We start from the raw sequence: 19,538 nt of genomic DNA on the forward strand, positions 1-19,538 counted from the left end.
CAGTTCTGGTATCTATGGGTTTGCGTGGTTTTGTGTTTGTGTTTTCATAGTTATTTATTTACTCCTCCACCACAGTTTCAGTGAAACACGATGGTGTCTTTAATATTCACGCTCTACCCTCTGTTTCTGAATTCAGGCACTCAATAATTAATACTATATCTGCAGACTGAGCAAAGTCACCAATGATGCAATTACTCACACTGAAGGAAAGAACAAATATGTTGAAAAAATTAGCTCAAAACCCTGGCATGTCCCTGAAATGTGCAGGTGGCAATTAAATGAGTTTTGGACATCCGTCTCCCTCCTGAGCAGCCCCAGAAGGAGGGTGAGTGTCTTTGTGCATTGCTGGATTCCCTGAGGCACAGGAAGTTATCCCACTCAGGGATGTTTACTGAGATAACAGGGTTCAGCTGGAAATGCACAGGCTCAAAGAGCAGACAGCAGAGAGGGTGGAGCAGAGCAGAGCACTGAATATGAACAGAGCTCTTGAGAAAACCTGGAGAGGAGCCCTTTCCTGAGATTGGTGGTTGATGTAAGATGAGACATAAAATGAGAACCCAGGTGATGGATCTGACACCCTTCCCAGCATGGTCAGACTCTTATTTCTGCCTGGTGCCCCCTCCACAGAAATATGACCTTTAGACTGACAAAGCTTCTCTCTTATAGCCCTCACTGTGCTCTCAATATGAGTTTTAGCCATAAGCTTTTGATGGGATCAGACTTTCCAGGGCCCTTTTTGCTGTGTTCCTTGTATCCTTTAAGCCTCTCTTATCCTCACAGACAAGGAAGCAAGGCCTCCATTGGCTGAGGTTCAGGCCTCAGGCTGTCACTAGGATTCTCCACTAAACCTGTCACTGGGGCTGAGAAAGGCCAGTTCCTCCATAAAGATCTCTGTCAGAGTGCAGCAGAGAAGCCTGGGCATGGAGAAGGAGTTCAGAATCAAACAACTGGCCAGTAGTTAGGTGTGCTTGAAGAAGTCATTTATTCTTTCAGTGGCAATCTCATGTATATAGTGTATTGTTACAAAGTAGCATGTATCTAATAGGTTAAGCTTAAATTCTTTTTCTCTAACAGCATTTATAAGGAAAAAAGGACCTGACATCATATATGAATTATATCCCCTGAGATTACTGATTTTATAGAATATAAAAACTTCTCCATGGAGTGTAAAGATGATGAGTAAGGGAGGTGTCTGGGGATGAATGTCTTGGAAAAGAGCCGTATCTGGATGAGGGACACAAGGAAGGAAGGCTCATATGAATGGCTAAAGCAAGAGAAGGCAGCAAGAGAGAAAAGGATTCATAAGCAACTTCCCAACCATAAAGACCCTACTAAGTGCAAGTGTTTCTTGCAGCACAGTTTGTGCATTTCACTAAATATGGGAAACTCAGCTAGAAGAAAATCAAAGGAATTGAGAAATTACTTCAGTGCATTTACATAAATGCTTGATTTATTATTTTCCATAAAAAATAACTTTTGAGAAATACTAATACACTCATCCTCATATCTATCTTGACATAAAAAAGGTAACTGTAGAGATAGCGGCTAGAATATTTGTAAGAAGAACATTCATATAACATGTGAAAGGAGAATTTCAGGTGAATGGAGATAGACTACTAAAATAAAAATACACACTTTCCTTTAAAGCTTTGTTAGAAAAACAAAGTGGCCCAAGTTAAGTTTCACTTATATTTCCAACTTATATAAAGTTAAAGGTTATTTTTAATACCTAACCGGTTTTGTCTGCTCAGGGATATGGCAGGCTTTACTGCCATATAAAATGTGATTTAAAAAACATTAACTTCCATAACTGGCCTTAGTTAGTTTTGTTCTGCTAGTCAGGAGATCCAAGATTGGATAATTTATAAACAAGAGAAATTAAGTTTTCACAGTTTAGAAGGTGACAAGTCCAGAAGCCAGGTGCTGGTGTCTGATGGGAGCCTTTCTCCTGCATCACACTATCACAGAGGGCAAAAGAGCAAGAGAAGATGACAGCAGGGGATCAGATTTGAAGTCTAAGCCCTTTCATAACTGACATGAATTCATGCAGGAAGGTGGAGCCATTATGACCTAAACACCTGCCATTAAACCCCATATCCCAACACTTGTTTTCAAGATTAAGTTTTCAATCCATGCTTTTTGACTAGCACATTTAAATTACTTGCTGTTAACAAGTAGTTTAATTTCCATAGTTTCCTTATACATAAAGACAGAGACACTGCAGGGGGTAAGATCAATAATGCCTTACAATGAGAGAGATGGGAATCAATTTGCGTGTGTGGATCATGAATCATTGGTACAAAGTGTGAAGCTTTTCCAATATTACTTATTAAATACTCAACTTTTTCTAAGTCTACTAATAATTTCGTCTATGTGCAAAAGTTCCATTCTAGAGCTTCAAGCAAATTAATGGAATAACAGTCTTTTTTTATTCCATTTAGATGTTCTTGACAAACTCTATCACTACTCACCTCGAGGTGGAATGGACACTTCTAGCAGTGAATATGGGTAAATTAGAATCTTTCTGCATGACATGGGATATATATGTTTTATGCCAAAAGTTAAACAAACAGCACTTTATGACACTGTGTGTCAGCGAATTTTATACAATGCTACAGGATGGTATCATGCTCTCAGAGACTCTGAGGAGTGTATTTGTGTGTGTGTGTGTGTGTGTGTGTGTGTGTGTGTGTGTGTGTGTGTGATCTGTTTGTAAGGGAATAAATGGAGGGTGGCCAGAAGGATCAAAGAATCTATCTTGTTCCTCTGTCTTCTTCTTTGGGTCCTTTGTTCCTGGTGAATTTGCTCCTTTATGTGAGAGTTTAAATGCCTAATTTATTTTTCCTATAGGTTTTTAATTCATTACTTGGATGTGTAAGAGGATGACTAAAAATCTATGGTTTTACTTTGTTAAATATAATAACAGAAATTTATACTAAAATCATTGATCTTCCAAAGTCTGGTTTTCCTCCTTTAGCACTGGAAGCAAGTATCAAAAGACAAGTCCCTCTGCCACCTAGTTACAAAACGAAGCCTTGGAAGCCTCCAATTTTTCTACTTTTACACTAGGATGATGCCATTAACTCCATCAATATTTAACAAATTCATTACTGTGACCATGAAAGGCAACTTTTTGCATGGTACTTTAATTTCGCTTATTTGGTTGGAATAACCTAAAGCTTTCTGATGCTCTTCAGCAGTGGAGAAGTCCTACCTTAGTAGAGACAGTAAAAGGGTGAGGACTAATGATTAACTGTTCAGGAACTGCATCCTAGCTCCACTAATACCATCTGGAAGGTCTCTGACTTGCCTTCCATGTATAAATAGTGATATTAAAAGTGTTTCAGGATGTGATTTTGATTATTAAATAATGATATTTGTAGAGTTATATCTCAGTTTCATTTGTACACTACATGGCAATGTATTTTTATTCACATTTATTACTATGAACTAATAAATTCCAGTGTCCCCCATGCTTGGTATCTTTCTTTTCCTCCATAACAAGAGTATTGGAGACGACAGCCATGGGTACACCACAGGGCCTCTCTGTTGCCTCTCCACAGCACATTCTATCTACACTCAGATGTGCTTAGATGTGATTCTTACTGTGTGCCTTGGAAAGACATGAATCATAATAAGGTATGACAGCCAGAAGAGAGTGCAATACGGAGATCAGGACCGAAAGAGAGGGCAGGAGCACCTACTACACTGAGGAGTCAAGTTCTAGAAGACTAGGCAGGGCACAAAAGAGCCAAAGCATTCTCAGTAGCTATGCCGACAAGCCCAGAGTGCAGGCCAGTTGGAGCATGCTGCACTAGTGACAGGAATAAGATGCTCTGAGTGGAGTAGAAGCTGTCTATTACAAAGACACCAGAAGTCTGAAGATGGCTCGTGACCCTGACTTAGAAATGTTAAGACCATGTCTTATTACATAGTGTATTCCTGTGAACAAAAAATATAAATTATTCCATAAATACACAAGATAGATAAGACATGTAAGATTTTAAAAGCAATAATCTTCATTGTCAATATCAGAGAAATATCCTTCTGTGGAGAAGGCAGAGCAATAAATGTGCCAGGTATCTAGTCCTTCTGTTAGTAGACAGGGACAAAATCACTCTTACTCCCTCAAGGGAATTGGCCATCACTCCATCACCTCTGTGTTATGAAATAAAAGCTGTCTGTCTGAGCAGGAAAGTAGACACGGCTCTGCAAAACTAGCCTCAGGAGCAACCACTGCAGAAAAAAGCTCAGAGCCCTGGTAGGGACAGCAGAAGCATCGATCACAAAACAGGCTGACCAAAGACCTTTCAGCTTCTCTGGATTTTAACTGGCATGAGACTTAGTTACCATAAGTTACAATTTACAAATTAAAAAATATTATTCAAATTATAACAATTAGGACATTACAACATCATAATAATTGACATGAATTGCACATTCCATTTACTGTATTAAACCTTATTCAGTTCTTTTAAATTTCTTAAAACAACCCCATTTTTATGGCATCAGTTTTCCTATACTGAGTCATGAGGCATGCATGTTTATGCTCAGGGTCATTCAGCAAGGAAGGGAGAAGCTATGAAAACCCCAGCGGTCTGAGAGAAAGGGGATGCTGCTAAGGCTGAGGGAGCAGGCTGAGTGTGTGTGGCCTTGGGAGAAAGGCCAGCTGGGCTGTCTAGTCAAGGCCTGAGAACATCTCACAGTCTGGCTAAAGGAGGATCCTATAGGCCACCCTGATGGATGTCACTCTCTGGCACTCATGTATGATTTCCATCCACGTTTGCAACCTTGTTTTGAGATACTTGGTGTTTCCTGCTACATTCTTAGGTCTCATGTTAGTTCTCTTGATTTTTAGCTGATTTGAGACCTGATAAATGTTTGGTTTTTAAATTTTTAAAATTGGTATCTAGTGATTTTATGTATTCATGGGATGTAACGTGATATTTTGAGATGTCTTAGTTATGTTTTCTCACTGCAGATACAAAATACCTGAAACTCAAAGTTAGAGGAGGAAAAGTTTATTTGACTCACAATTTGTAGGGGTTTCAACTCAGAGCTGGGTAGATCCGAGGTAGAATGGCATGGAAGTAGAGAAACAGTTCATGGCAGGAAGATGCAGCAAGCAACAAATGGCAAGTGTACAATGATCACAGCAGTCCTTTTTTTTGACTCTTTTATTTTATCCACGCTGCCCACCCTAAGGTTGGATAGCACTCCCCCTCTGAATCCTAATACTACATTGTGAATCAATCCCAGCATCGCACCCTGGATCCCAGCCACCATCACACACCCTAGATCCGGCCACCTTGGAAAAGCTCCAACTATGACTCCATAAGGCTTCGGTAGGGCATCGAAATACAAGCCATAGCAACATACATGTATACAATGTGCAATGATTAAATCAGGGAAATTAATACATTCATCATTCAAATACTGAACTGTATTTTTATTCCAGTCACTCTGTTCTCTACTGCCTTTCCTAAATTGCTTTGACAAGTAATAAATTTGAAATAACAACAGTCAACATGCATTGAGCACTTCTTTGGATTATATATTTTTTTAGTTCTTTTAACTGTTACAGTGACACTAGTGATGAAGAAACCAAGGCATAGAGAGATTTATTTGCTCCAGGTTCTCTTTGGTTAAGCACTATATGAAAGAACTAATGAATGACTGAACTAACAAATAGACCAGAAGAGTGGTTCTCAAAACCTTAACATGCTTCTTAACTGTCCTGAGGGCCAGGCAAAGCACAGATGCTGGACACTTAAGTCTGGGAAAGAAATTTGAGGATTTGAATTTTTTACAAGTTCCTATGGTCCAGAGATCACACTTCAGGGATCCAGAAGTCAACCAGTTTTTTTTTTTTGTTAGTAACAATTATTTTTGCTATTGTGTAGGTTTGTAGACTGAGCAGTTAAGCTGGCGATATTATATACTTACATAAAGTCAGTTAAAATGTAACCATGTAAAATATAAAATTTCTCACCATCTTGGGAAGCTGAGACAGGAAAGTTAAAACCCAGACTGGGTAACTTCACAACTTGATGAAACCTTGCCTCACAATAAAATATTTAGCAAATGTAGCTCAGGGTGAAAACTCTGGTTTTGATACCCAGTACAATAGAAAGGAGAGAGAGAGAGACAGGAGGGGAAGGGAAGGAAGGGAGAGCAAGAGAATGGGAAAGAGAGGGTGCAATGGGAGGCAGGATGAAGGAAAAAAGGAAGTTAGGAAGAAAGGCTATGCAAAACAGGTGACAGGTGGAAGTTGCCTTGTGACCTAAGTCAGCTAATTCTTGATCTACACTGTAGAAACATTCCTGATCTTGTTCCTAACTAATCCTACCTTATACTTGTTTTCTTATTCTAAGGCAGGGACCTAATAATCTAAGTAGGAAGCCATATTTTATTTTTATGCTATCGGAACGGTCAGTGATTGTCCACTCTGGGCTATGAAATGTAGTTAGGGTGGCTGAAATGCTAGTAAAGGAAATCTCTTCTGTAGCTGGCTCCAAACCTCAAGAACCAAGGCATATCCTCCTGGCCACTTTTAATTTGAAATATTCCATTTTTGCTGAGGATATTGTTTAAGACCCATTGTTTGCTTTATTTTTTCCAGAGCTAGATAACATTAAAACTAAACTTTTCTGTTTAGTGTTTTCTTTGAAAGTGAAGGGTTCTACTAACTTTAAAAAATAGTAATAACTAAGACTTCCAAAGTAATGCATTTTGTTCTTAAAGCATGTAATTGTTTTCATATTTTAGATAACCCAAAAGTGGAAGTTCTGGTAATGAGTTAGTTTACATTTATCAGCATTTGTCCATCAGAGGGTTTCCCATTATACAGAATTTTTGTGTTCACAGACCCTCTCTGCCTTTAATTATCTACTTTGGTCTATGCTGCTTATAAAACAGGGAAGGACAGCGCAAGCCTCTTGCAGTACAGTAACCTCAACATTTCCTCTGGGATATTTACGAAATGCATGCAGAGTAAATATTCCCGTAATGATGCTCCACCATTGTCAAGTTTTCCAATGACAAGTCTGAGTTGGCTTCCTGCTCATACACCATCAGGGATGTACAGGGAATTCCCTGTCTTATTTCAGTTATAAAGAATGTGTCAGAACTGGTCTGTGGGCAGGAAGCTGGTGGGAAGCAGCAGGGTAAGTGTCACTGCTGCTCACCACACTGCTGGAGTCATCCAGCCTCCCATGGCCTCCAGCACATTGTAAACGGTTTATAAGCATCTTTCCCACTAGTCCAGTCTGCAGGAAGTGTTTATGTTATTTCACTGCAAAGGCTTCTATGTCATGGTTTGTGGCATGAGAGAAAAGAGACTGACATAACTAGCAGCCAGTATGTGTCCGTCGACTTACTGAGGAAGAAAATGAGACAGAGGAAATTAGAAAAAAAAGGACAGCATAGGGAACATGGCATGCGAATATCTATGTTGTCTTTGCTAGTGTCATATCCAGTGACTCTTAGTATTGGTACTTTGCAATCTGTTATAAATTAGGACCCAGAGTTGGGAAACTGTGCTGCAGTGGACAGATACCTGTAAGATCTGGAGAACTAACTCTGCCAGAATTATCTTGCACTGTGCTGACTCTGTCTAGTGTTAGCCACTCTTCCTTAATTAAGACCCACAGTCTCTTATCTAAAACCTTTGGGATCATGTGTGGTTTTAAATTTAGCCTTTTTTTGAAATTATAATAGTAATTTAAAAAGTCAAACAGTGGCTTTGCATGGGCTAGAGGGAAGAAAAGGGTAGGCAATTGTTGTTTACTGGGTATAGAATTCATAGTTTAAAGGAAGAAAAGAGCTCTGGAAATTGCTTCCATAGCAATGTAAATGTGCTTAAAAACACTGAACTGTACAAATACAAATAGTCAAGATGGTACTTTTTTCTTGTGGCATTGGAGATGGACTCCAGGGCCTCAGTCATAAAAGCAAGTGCTCTACCACAGAGTTACATCCCTCACCCTCAAGATGGTAATTGGTACTACACATATTTTATTATTCCTTGAAACTCATTTGGTCCACATATTCTATATTACTGAGCATCCCTAGAAGGGACTATAGTAATCAATTTTGACCCTAAATAGTGTCATTCTCTGAGCCAGGGTGGTGAGTAGGAAAAAATCACTGCTCTGTCTCCATGAGAACTTTGATCTTTGGTTACTCAGGTTTAAATAGAACACCTCCAATAAGGTGAACTTTGGCTTCCTTCTCTCCAAAGCTGCTAGCAGCTTTGAACTGTTCCCAAGAACAAATTAAAAGGGTCTTTGATACCTCCCGTATAATGCCTAGGAGACCTGAGAGCAAAAGAAATCTGAAGCCTAATGGAGATGGTAAGGGAAGAGCTGCTGGCTGTCATTCTTCAGTTATCTGCCCTGGACTTTGATTTAAGATACTGATACAATATGTTAACTCGATATTCAGACTAATACTGAATCAGCAGTAGCTGTCTTATCTTTTGTACACCAGCAGTAAGGATGCAGCTGGTCGCTGAGACTTCAGTGCTGCTGATCCTACTAGAAAGAAGTATTCAGCAAAAGGTTGGGAACACAGAGGAGACAATGGCAAGCACTTGTCCCCACTTAAATGTTTTTCGAGGGGATAGAGAGGGGCTTCAGAGACAATGAGGCTTCTGGTCCTTTAACTCAGCAGCAGTGAATCCTAAGAAGTGCCCACCAGTGGTCCCCTGCCAGGGGTTTGACCTTGGTGCTACTTCTCCAGCAAGATAAAGCTTCTCTTTCTGAGAGGTTTGGACTGTTCTTTCTCAGTTAAATGAAGAACCCCTCTCTTCAGAGACAGAGCATATGGAATATTTAAAAGAAACAGAAAAGGCTTCCACAAAATTCTGAATCATTGCAGCTGAGCCAGCCTTCTGTGCTTCCTGGGGCCAACAGCATGTTGCATCAAGTGTGAGATGTGATGAGTGTTTAAATACAAATGCACACTACACACACCGATACACACATGCATCAGCACACACCACACTATAAACACCCCCATATTCACATAAACATACACATGGCACATAGACACACAAACACACACCATATACATATGTACACAGTTCACAGACATAAGCATAAATATGCCTAAACAAATATATACCACACACATAAACATACATATTTTGTATATGACCATACATTCCACATACGAAAATGCACTTACATAAAGCCAACAGTCACATTCACACATAAAAACACACCATTAGGGTAAATTTAGCTAAAATAATAAGTGTCTTACAGAAAATAATAGCCCTATTGTAACTGATACTTCTAAAACATATATGGAGTCTATTTAACTAGCAGCAAATTTTAAGAGCAGTTGAGAGAGAGAAAGAGAGAGAGAGACAGAGAGAGAGAGAGAGACAGAGAGACAGAGAGAGAGTATGTGTTTAGGAGCAGGGTTTACACATCTGACCCCAGGATAAAATGCAGTGCCCTGGATATGTCGGGTCTCTGATAGACTTCAGCAGGATCTCTTTTTTTTCTGTCCTGTAGATATTGAGTCCAGACGCAGTTTCTAGAACTTCTAGCTCATTCCTTTGATGATGTAACCCATGATAGGAGCAGAGAGCCTAAGTTTTGGGGGGTTTTGTTTGTTCTTGTGCTTCTAAGTTTTATGTGTAACTTTTGAGACAGACAAAGTTTTACGGAGTCAAAAGGCCAGGAGATAAAAACACCTGGGGGCCAGATGTAGGGTTCCTGGAAATATGGGTTAAGACCTTGACCTTTAGATGTAGATGCCCAAAAGCATTAGTGCATAAGAAGGCAGTTAACAAGTTTCAATATATAATGATATGAACAAAGAATGTCAAAACTGTTTCTAGATATTGTGCAACAAAACGATAAAAGACTTATGACATAGGAGACGTAAGAGAATCCATAAAGATCTTCCAACCCCATTGCTATGGCTTGTATATAGATGAGGAAATAAACATTGGGAGTTTGTGTAATTGCCCAAATCAGTGAATGACAGAAGTGACATGAAACATGGTTCTCCTGATTCATAGTCCATTTTCTCTCAACTCTTCTGTGCAAAGAGGAAAATTTAAAACTTATGTGCATATATATATACATATATGCTAAACTAAAAGTAATGGCTATATAATAAGAATGGCTTTCCATCTGTGGCTAATTATACAGCAATCCCAGGCCTATCATTAATATGTGTCAAAGACACTTAACTTTTTGCAAGTAAAGCAATTCTAATCTAAGACCCACTCCATAGTTTGCATAACATGATGCAAAATAAAAATGTAATGCTGACAAGGAGCAGAGAAGTCAATCTTGCCTTCCTATACATCTGGCCCAACACTCCAACCAACTGCAAATGGACCACCCCCAGAGGACTGCAAAAGTTGCGATAGGATGCATTTGCTACCTAGACAGGGTGTGTGTGAGAAATTCCCCACATCACCTGCCTAATGCCAGTTTGGGATGGGCAAAATGGCTACAATGCCCCACTCAAAAGACAATGTGGGACATGTACTCAATTTTGACTCTCTTGTGTTTAGCCCTAGGCTTCCTCTAAGGACAAAAAGTGATGATCAAACATAGCAACCACCCCCTCCATTATGTGACCTGGTCACTGACACAGACCATGGGAATTGGAGTAGAAAGGAAGAGGCCAAGACAGACCAGACAGCCAAGCAGTTAGGGGTATACTGATGGACAACTAAGCCTGGGAATATAAAGAGGTGGCAAGAGGCAGATTCTGTGTAAACTGAGGTTCCAGGCCCCAGGTACATACCCACTATACAATAAAGCTTATTTTACAAATAAAGATTCAAAGATAAAACCATTAAGAACTTCAATATATCTTTCACAGGGCAGTGTATTCCAAGTATGAAAGTCACTCTTCCAAGGATGGGACTCTAAAGTATACCACCAGTCACCTGCCACAGAGCAAGCCCTGACAAAACCTTACTGATGTGCAGAGTCTTCTGTGTATATACAGCATAACTAACTGTTCATTGTCTAGAAGAATTATATGACCACCACTCAGGTAGGCTAGCTAGTGGATGCTGTGTTTATCTGCCAAGTTGCATTACTTGGTGGACACCATAGGCCAGGTAGATTAAAATTAGAAATTTATTTTCTCAAATTTATGGAAGCTGGAAATTCAAGATCAAAGAGTTGACAGGTTTAGTCACTTCTGGGGTTTCTGTCCTTGCTTTACAGATATCTGCTTTCCCTGTGTCCTGACATGATGTTATGGGTTAGACCAAGAATGACACTCTCCCCCACAAAAAGACTTCCTGTGCTCAGAGGTTGGGCTTTAGGAACATGACTGAATCATGAGGAGCTATAGCTGACTTGCTCTTAGAAGGTAAGGCTCTTGGAGCTTAGTCACTGGATATATGACCTGGAATGATATATATCTCCCTTTGTAGCTCACCCATTATCTCTCTGCTTCCTGGCATGGATAGCTCTCCTCCTCATAGGATATTTCTCCATGAAATGTCTGAGTTTAAGCCTTTTGAACACAAACTTTTGAAACATGAGAAAAAATAAGCCTCTCCTTCCTTATATTGTGAGTGTTAGGTATTGTGTCCCATCAATAAGAAAATAGACTAGACAGAAGTATCTGTAGAGTTGGAAGAAATATTTGTGGCTAAAAGATTACTGTTAAAAAGAAGCCAAGAACTTTATATCAGGACAATAGGAAAGATGTTTTGAGGGCATCTCAAAAATCAACAAGATCTTATGGTTCCCAGATTTAAGGATGTGTTAAAGGGTAAAGGTAAGTTCCTTTTTTTTTTAAAGCAGGGATTGAACTCATGACCTCAGACTTGCAAGGCAGGCACTTATACCACTGCACTAAATCCCCAGCAAGTTAAGCTCCTTTGAAAGACTTTGAGGAACAAAGGTCATCCTTCTTGAGAAGAAGTGCTTAGGGAACTGGTTCTCCAGGATTTGGTTCAGGCACTTGGAGGTCTCTGAAGCCATGACACAAGAGAGTCCAGCTACTCCTCAAGCTGGAGACAGAGCTTGGCATCAACCATGTGGTACCAGCTTTGCAATCATGTATAATGCAAGAGTTGTGAGATCTGTTATTCTTCACTGATGAAACACCCAAGGAGAAGGTCTTGTAATGAACCTATTTTAAGGAAGATAAAGAAGACAGAGAAGTGTGGGATGGGGTGCAGAAGGAGATGAGGTAGTAATGAGAGGTTGCAACAAAATACAGAATGAGCTGAAAAAGGAATTCATCAGTCTTCCTAGGCAGTCCATTGTCAGCAAAGATGTCCTCACAGGGGACGCAGCATTTGGAACCAGACTGCAGAGATGTCAGGCATATGTTTACTGTACTTCCAACTTAGTGTACCTGCTATATAGTGTGCTTCCCACATAATCTGTCCTCCCACTGCCCATGGGAAGCTAGAAACTATGTGTGCTCTAGGTTCAGAGACCAGCAACTGTGTTTTCTAGGGTTTCTGTGGCTAACTGATCTGGCCTCAGGCCCTACATTCATGTTCATTCCTCAAAACTGCTGCCCTATCTAGGTTTATCTGGAAAACTTCCAGCTCCTCAGTGCCTGAAAATGCTCTGGCCTCATCTCCACATCTGTGCCTATAGGACTTAGTACTTTATACCTTTCTGTATCCTGAATATCTTTTCCCCAACATAGGACTTTACTGAGTAAAGGAAGTCACTCATTCCCTTTCTCTATTTCTAACCATCAACTATCCCTCCATTCATTCTTCCACACATTCTCTATTTTTTCCCCTTAATAAGATACTTAAGTAGGCTCTTCTTGAGTTACTACATCAGGTCAGGAGGCCCAGCCCTTGGCACACCTTTGTTTTTGTCCCACATCCCTCTTTAATAGAGAAGTAATCAGATGCTACTGCAGGTCGGTAGGCCATTCAGAGCACACTAAGTTTCTTCAGTAAAGTGTGAGCTTTCTTAAGAGTTAAACTATTTTTATATAGATAAAATGAAAATATTCAACAAACTAAATACATTATAGTGGATTTGTATGCTTAAAATAAATCATTTGAACATTTTTAAGCCTCTGTCCTTTCCAGGAGCTCCGCTAGATCTTGGGGACACACCTGGAAATAAGTAGACATGATTCCCATCCTTGCTGAGCTTACTGTGTACAGAAGGATACAGACAAATACTCATCACATGACAAAACCTGCAGTAGAGGACCAGCTTACTGGTGTTGAGTCACCTAATATGGACTGAGTAGTAGTCAAGGTTTTCTAATGGCAGCATGCATTAGTCTTAAAGTGTTAATGGAAGTATCCCAAGAAAGCACTCAGAGAGAACAAATGTCAGGCAGAAAGAACCTAAGTGCACAGGCCAGAGGTGAGGAAAAGCAACATTTCTTTGAGAAAGGAAAATGACCTCAGGATAGTGTAGTAAGCTATATTTGGAGTTAGAAGAGATAAAACTGGAAAAATTGGTCAAGGCATCACAAAGAAGGAACTGTTAAAACTTATTTAAGAGCCAGATAATACTGGAAGTACAGACAGGCTTCAGGCATGGGAAAAATAAGATCTGTGGTTTAGAAATATTCTCCAGCTTCTGGTGGAAGACAGAGACTCACAGGGAGGCTGTTGCCAGATCCCAGATATTAACACATAGGGATAGTGCCAGGGAAAGGCAGACAGTTCAAAAACTATTTAGAAATCAAGAATGACCGGTGTTGGTAATAACATGGCCCATCTAGCCCCATTACTGCTTGTGGCAATTATCTGTCGTAATTTTTTTTTGTTTGGTTTTTTGATACCAGGGATCGAAACTGGAGACCTTGCACTTGTCAGGTAGACACTTATGCCACTGAGCTAAATCCCTGGTTTGCTATAAATCTTTTAACATACTGCCCTGCTGGTTTGCTTCTCTGGTTGAACCCTGAATGATGCATGGGTCAAGCACATAGTGTGGGGCATCAGCTGTTCCCTACATATTTTGCTCAGGGAAAGAGGGTCAAGTTCAGGACCCTCATTTGTGAAAAGTCACATTAGAGACTAAGTGAAAAAGCAAACCAGAACACAAAAAAGTGAGCAAACCTACACTTTAGTTGTTTGGGCCTCACCCTTATGTATGAAAGAAAAATCATTCCTTGAGAATCTCCAATTTGGGGCCCAATTTGCAACTGCTTATATGTAGTTTAACATGAAGAATAACGAGATTCTACCTTATATCACAGTTACAAAATTTGACACTGAGACAACCAGCATTACACAGAATATGCAACAATGGGAACTCATTCACTACTTTTGAATACAAGCTTTGAAAAGAAACTTTGGTATTACCTGATAAAGTCATAAATTTAGACATTCTGTGTGGTTTTGTTTTATTTGTTAGGTGTTAGGGGTAGAATCAGGGTCTTTGCACTGAGTTACAACCCTAGCCTTCTTCGATTTTTTATTTGGAGATGGGTGTATCATTAGTTTGCTAAATTTCCAGGGCTGGATTTGAACTTGTTATCTCCTTTGCCTCAGTCCACCAGAGTGCTGGGATTACAGGTCTGAACTCTCACACCCGCCTTATTTATGTTATTGGTTTTATTCCATTTAATAGTGGAAAGGAGTACCTAGTATAGAATGAAATCCCTATGCATCTGTACAGTAGAAAGATGGTCAGAACAATCTCTGCTACACACTGTGGAATAGCTCAAACCTGGAGTGGGGATCTGAAACAAAGGAGATTGGATTAAGAGTGGAAGAGTCTGTAACAACATTCTGCAGCAGGAAAGATGAATGAATTGCAGCTCCATAGAAATACACTGCAATTTTAGCATAATGTAGAGTTACCAAACCTCAATACATCAGTATATGTGTTAAGATTCCATTAAGATTCCACATCTCTTTGCAGTGGGCATGGGGGGAGAGTGACAGAGATAAAACTGGATACCTACTTACTTCAGACAAAGAACTATATTCACAGTTGTACCTACAGAGCCTAGGGGCACACAATAAGTACTTACTGATCAATGAATGCATTTTGAACGAAAACATGCATACGAGGAAACAGACACTGTACTTTTCGCCTAAAGTCCTGATGCATGAAATCCCAGACTGACCTTTCCTGCTGTAGATCAACTTGCAATTGATGTCATCTAATCTGTCTAACTAGTATGAACTCCTTCCCTAGTGTTCTGGAACCAAAGTTCCCCCCATACATCTCCATCTAACAGCCACTCAGGTCCTAACATGATCACACTCTCATCAAAAATCGTAAAGAAAATGAGTTTGACACCTTGGACGAATAAGTTTAAAAACTGCTCTAGATTTAATTGAGGTAAGCTGTACTTTCAGACTACTTAGCATAGAGTCCAGAAAATTGATGTGAGAGGAAACAAAAACTTCATTAGGGTTCAGCAAATATAAAGCACAAAAAAGAAAATAAAATTAAAATATTAAGAAAATATCAAATTAAAAGCAAAATTGCATCACATTACAGTCTTGCAAAAATAAACAACCATACTGACGCTGACATTTGTGAAATTCCTCATATCTTTCTATGTAGGAAATAAAAATAAGTGAGGGGACAGATTTTAGGGGAAAGTAATTGATACATTTACTGTCTGTGTACATTACAGAGGCAGAATGCTTCCACATAGTAAAGGTGATCCTTTTTCTATAATCACAGTAATTTCAGTCTTGCAGCATCAACTGGCCTGAACATACAGTACCTTAATGATGGCCAGTGACACAATTACCATGAATTATTCCAATCATCTCTGCAAGGCAGCAAGGTACAAAAATACTGCAATTACGTGGTTCAGCAATATCAAGTATATTTCATTTTACCAAGATTTTATAACTCTACATGTCACACATAGTTTAAGAATATTTATGAACACACTAGACATTTGTAATCTTTTGCTATGATTTAAACATTATTGTGTTAGGAAGAGTGAAGGTTACAAACAACTGATACTTTCTTGATACATATAAATGACACCATATATTAACTAGTGTTAATTTCTTATCTTCTTAAAAAATTCTTTATCATTTTTATCTTTTTTGTTTTTAAAACAAAAAACTAAAATAAGAAAGGATTTATTTCTTTTATCTTTCTATCAATGTAACAGGGTAGAAGCCAATATACTTTGTCTTTGCCTTTTTGGCTGTGAAGCACTCTGTCCATTTCATTTTACTGATTTACTCGGTTTCTACACTGCACCTAATAATACAGTGTGTTACACATTGTTGGAGGAGGGAGTCCCTATTCTTTGACAGTAGCTGATGAAACAAAATTTATATTCAAGTACCATGGTATAATAGAATTATGACTTGCTATATTGTTACTGATTAGCTTGATGCACTTCAAAATTATTCTCAGATCCACAACTCTTTCTTTAGTAGAAGGAATCTGCGCTCGCCACCTTCATAGGGTCTTCTGACACAGTGAATCAAGGTTGACATTCTGAGGTTCTAAATGACGGGTTCCTGCTCATATAAAATTCACCAGGTCATCACAGCAGAGGCCCAGCCTGGCAAAGGAGCCAAAGATAACAGCTTATCCATGTCCTCTTTCTTTCCCCCTCACCCTAAACAAACTTCCTCTTCCCTTCACCACACGTGCATGCCAATACTCACCTTGCCCACCTCCTCAAATGTCACCCCAATGCAATCTAATAAAACCTCAACCACTTTGTCTGGATCAGAGGGAAGTTGCACTTATCTGCAACCCTCCCATGCCTCCAATAACGGTCTCTTTAGCTCCCTCTGTTTATCTCTTAATCGCACTGAAAAACCTAACACTAAGGAAGTAGAAGATAGTGTCTTTCAGAAAATGTATAGAGAAATTCACAAGGAAAGAAATTCACATAATTCTAAGATAAGATTAGATAATGTTTTGTTGATGTGCAAAGTCTCAAGGTTGGCCTGGAGACACAATATGAAATGGTATTGCAGATATTATAATTATATTGTAGGTGACCTAATAGGAACTGTGATATTTGCAAATTGAGCTTCTGTTTTTCTATTCATTCATCCTTCCCCTCATGACTGAATATCGGTAATTCTTAATTAATTTTTAATCAATTTATCTCAATGGGGAGACAGATGTTTAATATGGGTAGATGAGACATTATCTTAACTCACTTTATAGCACAATTACATCTATAGAAACAATTGTTCAGCCAAACATATTCAATGCTTTACTAACTCAGCCAAACTGGAAACTTAGACCTAAGACTCAATCTAAAACATATCAAATCACACACACACACACACACACACAACATGTTCTCTATCACCCAAGATTTAACAAAAATTGGGCAATTACCTAGGAGAGTCAGTTAATGACAAGCAGAGAGTCCTAAAGATTTACATTAGACTAAGTTATCTGGAGTGGTATCTTCAGTAAGCAAATAAACTGGATGATTTGTCTCTTCTTTCAATACTTGTTAGAAGATTTAGATAGTAAATTATCTAATTTAAGACCAAATTGCAATTATGCACTAAAGGTAAACAATTAAAGCAGCTATCTGAGTTTGTTCACAGGAAACACAGATTGAAAGGCTTCTTATTGCTACACACACTGCCAAGATTGTAGAAGAAACTTGCAGGAAAGCTGCCATCAAGCAGAGACTGGGTGAAGTCGGCAAAGCAGTTCATTATCCATTTTCTTTCCATTCTATTTGCAACGCTCCACTTCCTAGTCTCCCCAGCCTTTACCAGGGTCTCCCTTCCCTAACGCCATCATCTGCCTATTTTCCTTTTGAGGTCCATGTTCTAAATCCTTAACATAGCAAATGATGCTTATTTATTTGTTTTGTTAGCTGTCATTCTAGCTTTTTTTTTTCTGGAGAGAGAAAATGTATGTTTTTTAAGGGAATGTCCCAATTTTCATAGGCTTTTAAATGCATAGTTTATCATTTCCCAGACATTAAAAAGAAACTGGATGATCAGGCAATAACCTTGATCACTTTATCTGTGAAAACTACCTTAACTCACACAAGGGAAAGAAGAGTCACTCAGGTCAGGGCCAAGGGATGAGGACAAGCCTTGAACACAGCTCATGAATGTCCACCCACCACTGTGGTCAAAATTCACTTGGCTGCATTCATCACCTCATCATGCTTTGACGGGTTTCTGTTACTCTTCACATGACATTATCAGCATCATTAAAAATTTTTGTCTGCCTTCCCTATACAGATGTGATAAAGTCTCTGGTAATATTATACAATATGTATTATGATACTGCTAATATTGAAAATATGTCTTATTTAAATGGTTTTTCTTGAGTATAGACCTAGATAATTTGTATTTTTTAAAACCAGTATACTGTCAGGATTATCATACCAGTGCCCTTATCTAATGTGAAAGGATGTAGGAGAGGCTTTTCTTCCTTCTCAAACAAAAAAAATTTGAGCGTTGAAAAGTGAAACAATTTACACTAGGCTCATACTTTCCAGCAACAGAATACAGTGGAAATTACAGCCCTGAATAAGAAGACATGTTTTAATAAAACAATCAAAAGAGGAAACTCCTTCACTTGTAAGATCTTTAAGTCACAGTACCCTTTAATCCGCAGGTTGGCTCCTTCGTCTCTGTAACTCTCTGCTTCTGGTTCTTGTAAATGATGTGTGGGTGGGATCCTCCCTTATCCAGTGGATGCTTTTTAACAGGCTCAATGAAAAAGTCTCCATGTGGTAGATGGAAAAATCCAGTCTGTAAATATATTCAAGAAGGTTTATTTGAATAAATTCTATATAAAAGATGTTAGGGAAGTGAAATATCATGTGGATCTTTATAATTTCTGCCCATCCTAAAACCATTGCTTTCAGAGTCTGTCATGTTTACTCTTAGAAAAGATACACAAATAATTTGATTAAATGTAGATAATGACTGTTAAATATTTGGATCCCTCTGAGGTTTTAATGAAAAATGTACACATGTATACATGGTTCCAAATTGTAATTTTGTATAACTATTTTTACATAATTTTACATAGTTTTTCAGGTTCAAGAATCCTCCTTAACTTCATTGCTGGATAGCTATGGATTTCAGATTAAGAATTAGAGCTGCCACTTGCCTAGTTATAGGAGGTGATAAGTAGACCCACATTTCCTTAATAACTGTTAGAACATTATCGTATGTGGTCAATTGCTTGATTGGAAGAGTGTAACGCTACTCTTTACTCAGGAAAACAAAAAAAACCCATAATGTTAAGTGTGATCTGAGACTGAGTTTCAGGCACCTACAATGCAAAGTCCTCTGTCAATTCCCATTTCACAGATCTGGGAATCAGCAGTATGATAAGAATGCTGGTCAGTGCATAACTCAAATCCAGAAGTGCACAATTCTCTTGTCTCTTAAGGAAAATTTCTTAGAGTCCATTAAAAGTGCTTAGAAAAGTCCTATACCAACCTCTTAAGAGGATCTTAGAACACAGGACCATAATTCCATGTCCATGGAACAAAGGGCTCGTTCTACATGACCTCCTCGAGGTGCTACATTGAAGTAATCAGAAGCTCAGACTATGGAATGAAACTAGGTTCAAATTAGACTGGGTTCCTCACTTACTCAACTTTGTGACCTTGAATAA

General features: G+C 38.9%; 1 protein-coding gene across 1 annotated transcript in view; it reads right to left on the reverse strand.

Annotated features, from left to right (window-relative positions):
- Adamts12 (ADAM metallopeptidase with thrombospondin type 1 motif 12) overlaps positions 1-19,538 on the reverse strand; it is a 286,768-nt gene that overhangs the window by 156,441 nt on the left and 110,789 nt on the right. The window contains exon 3 of the mRNA XM_003470179.4: positions 18,511-18,661. Coding sequence (XP_003470227.1) covers positions 18,511-18,661 — 151 coding nt within the window. The remainder of the gene's footprint in view (positions 1-18,510; positions 18,662-19,538) is intronic.

The sequence above is a fragment of the Cavia porcellus genome, unplaced genomic scaffold (assembly GCF_034190915.1).
Source record: "Cavia porcellus strain 051 isolate PalLab524CR breed Dunkin Hartley unplaced genomic scaffold, mCavPor4.1 scaffold_11, whole genome shotgun sequence".
NCBI classification, from domain to species: domain Eukaryota; kingdom Metazoa; phylum Chordata; class Mammalia; order Rodentia; family Caviidae; genus Cavia; species Cavia porcellus.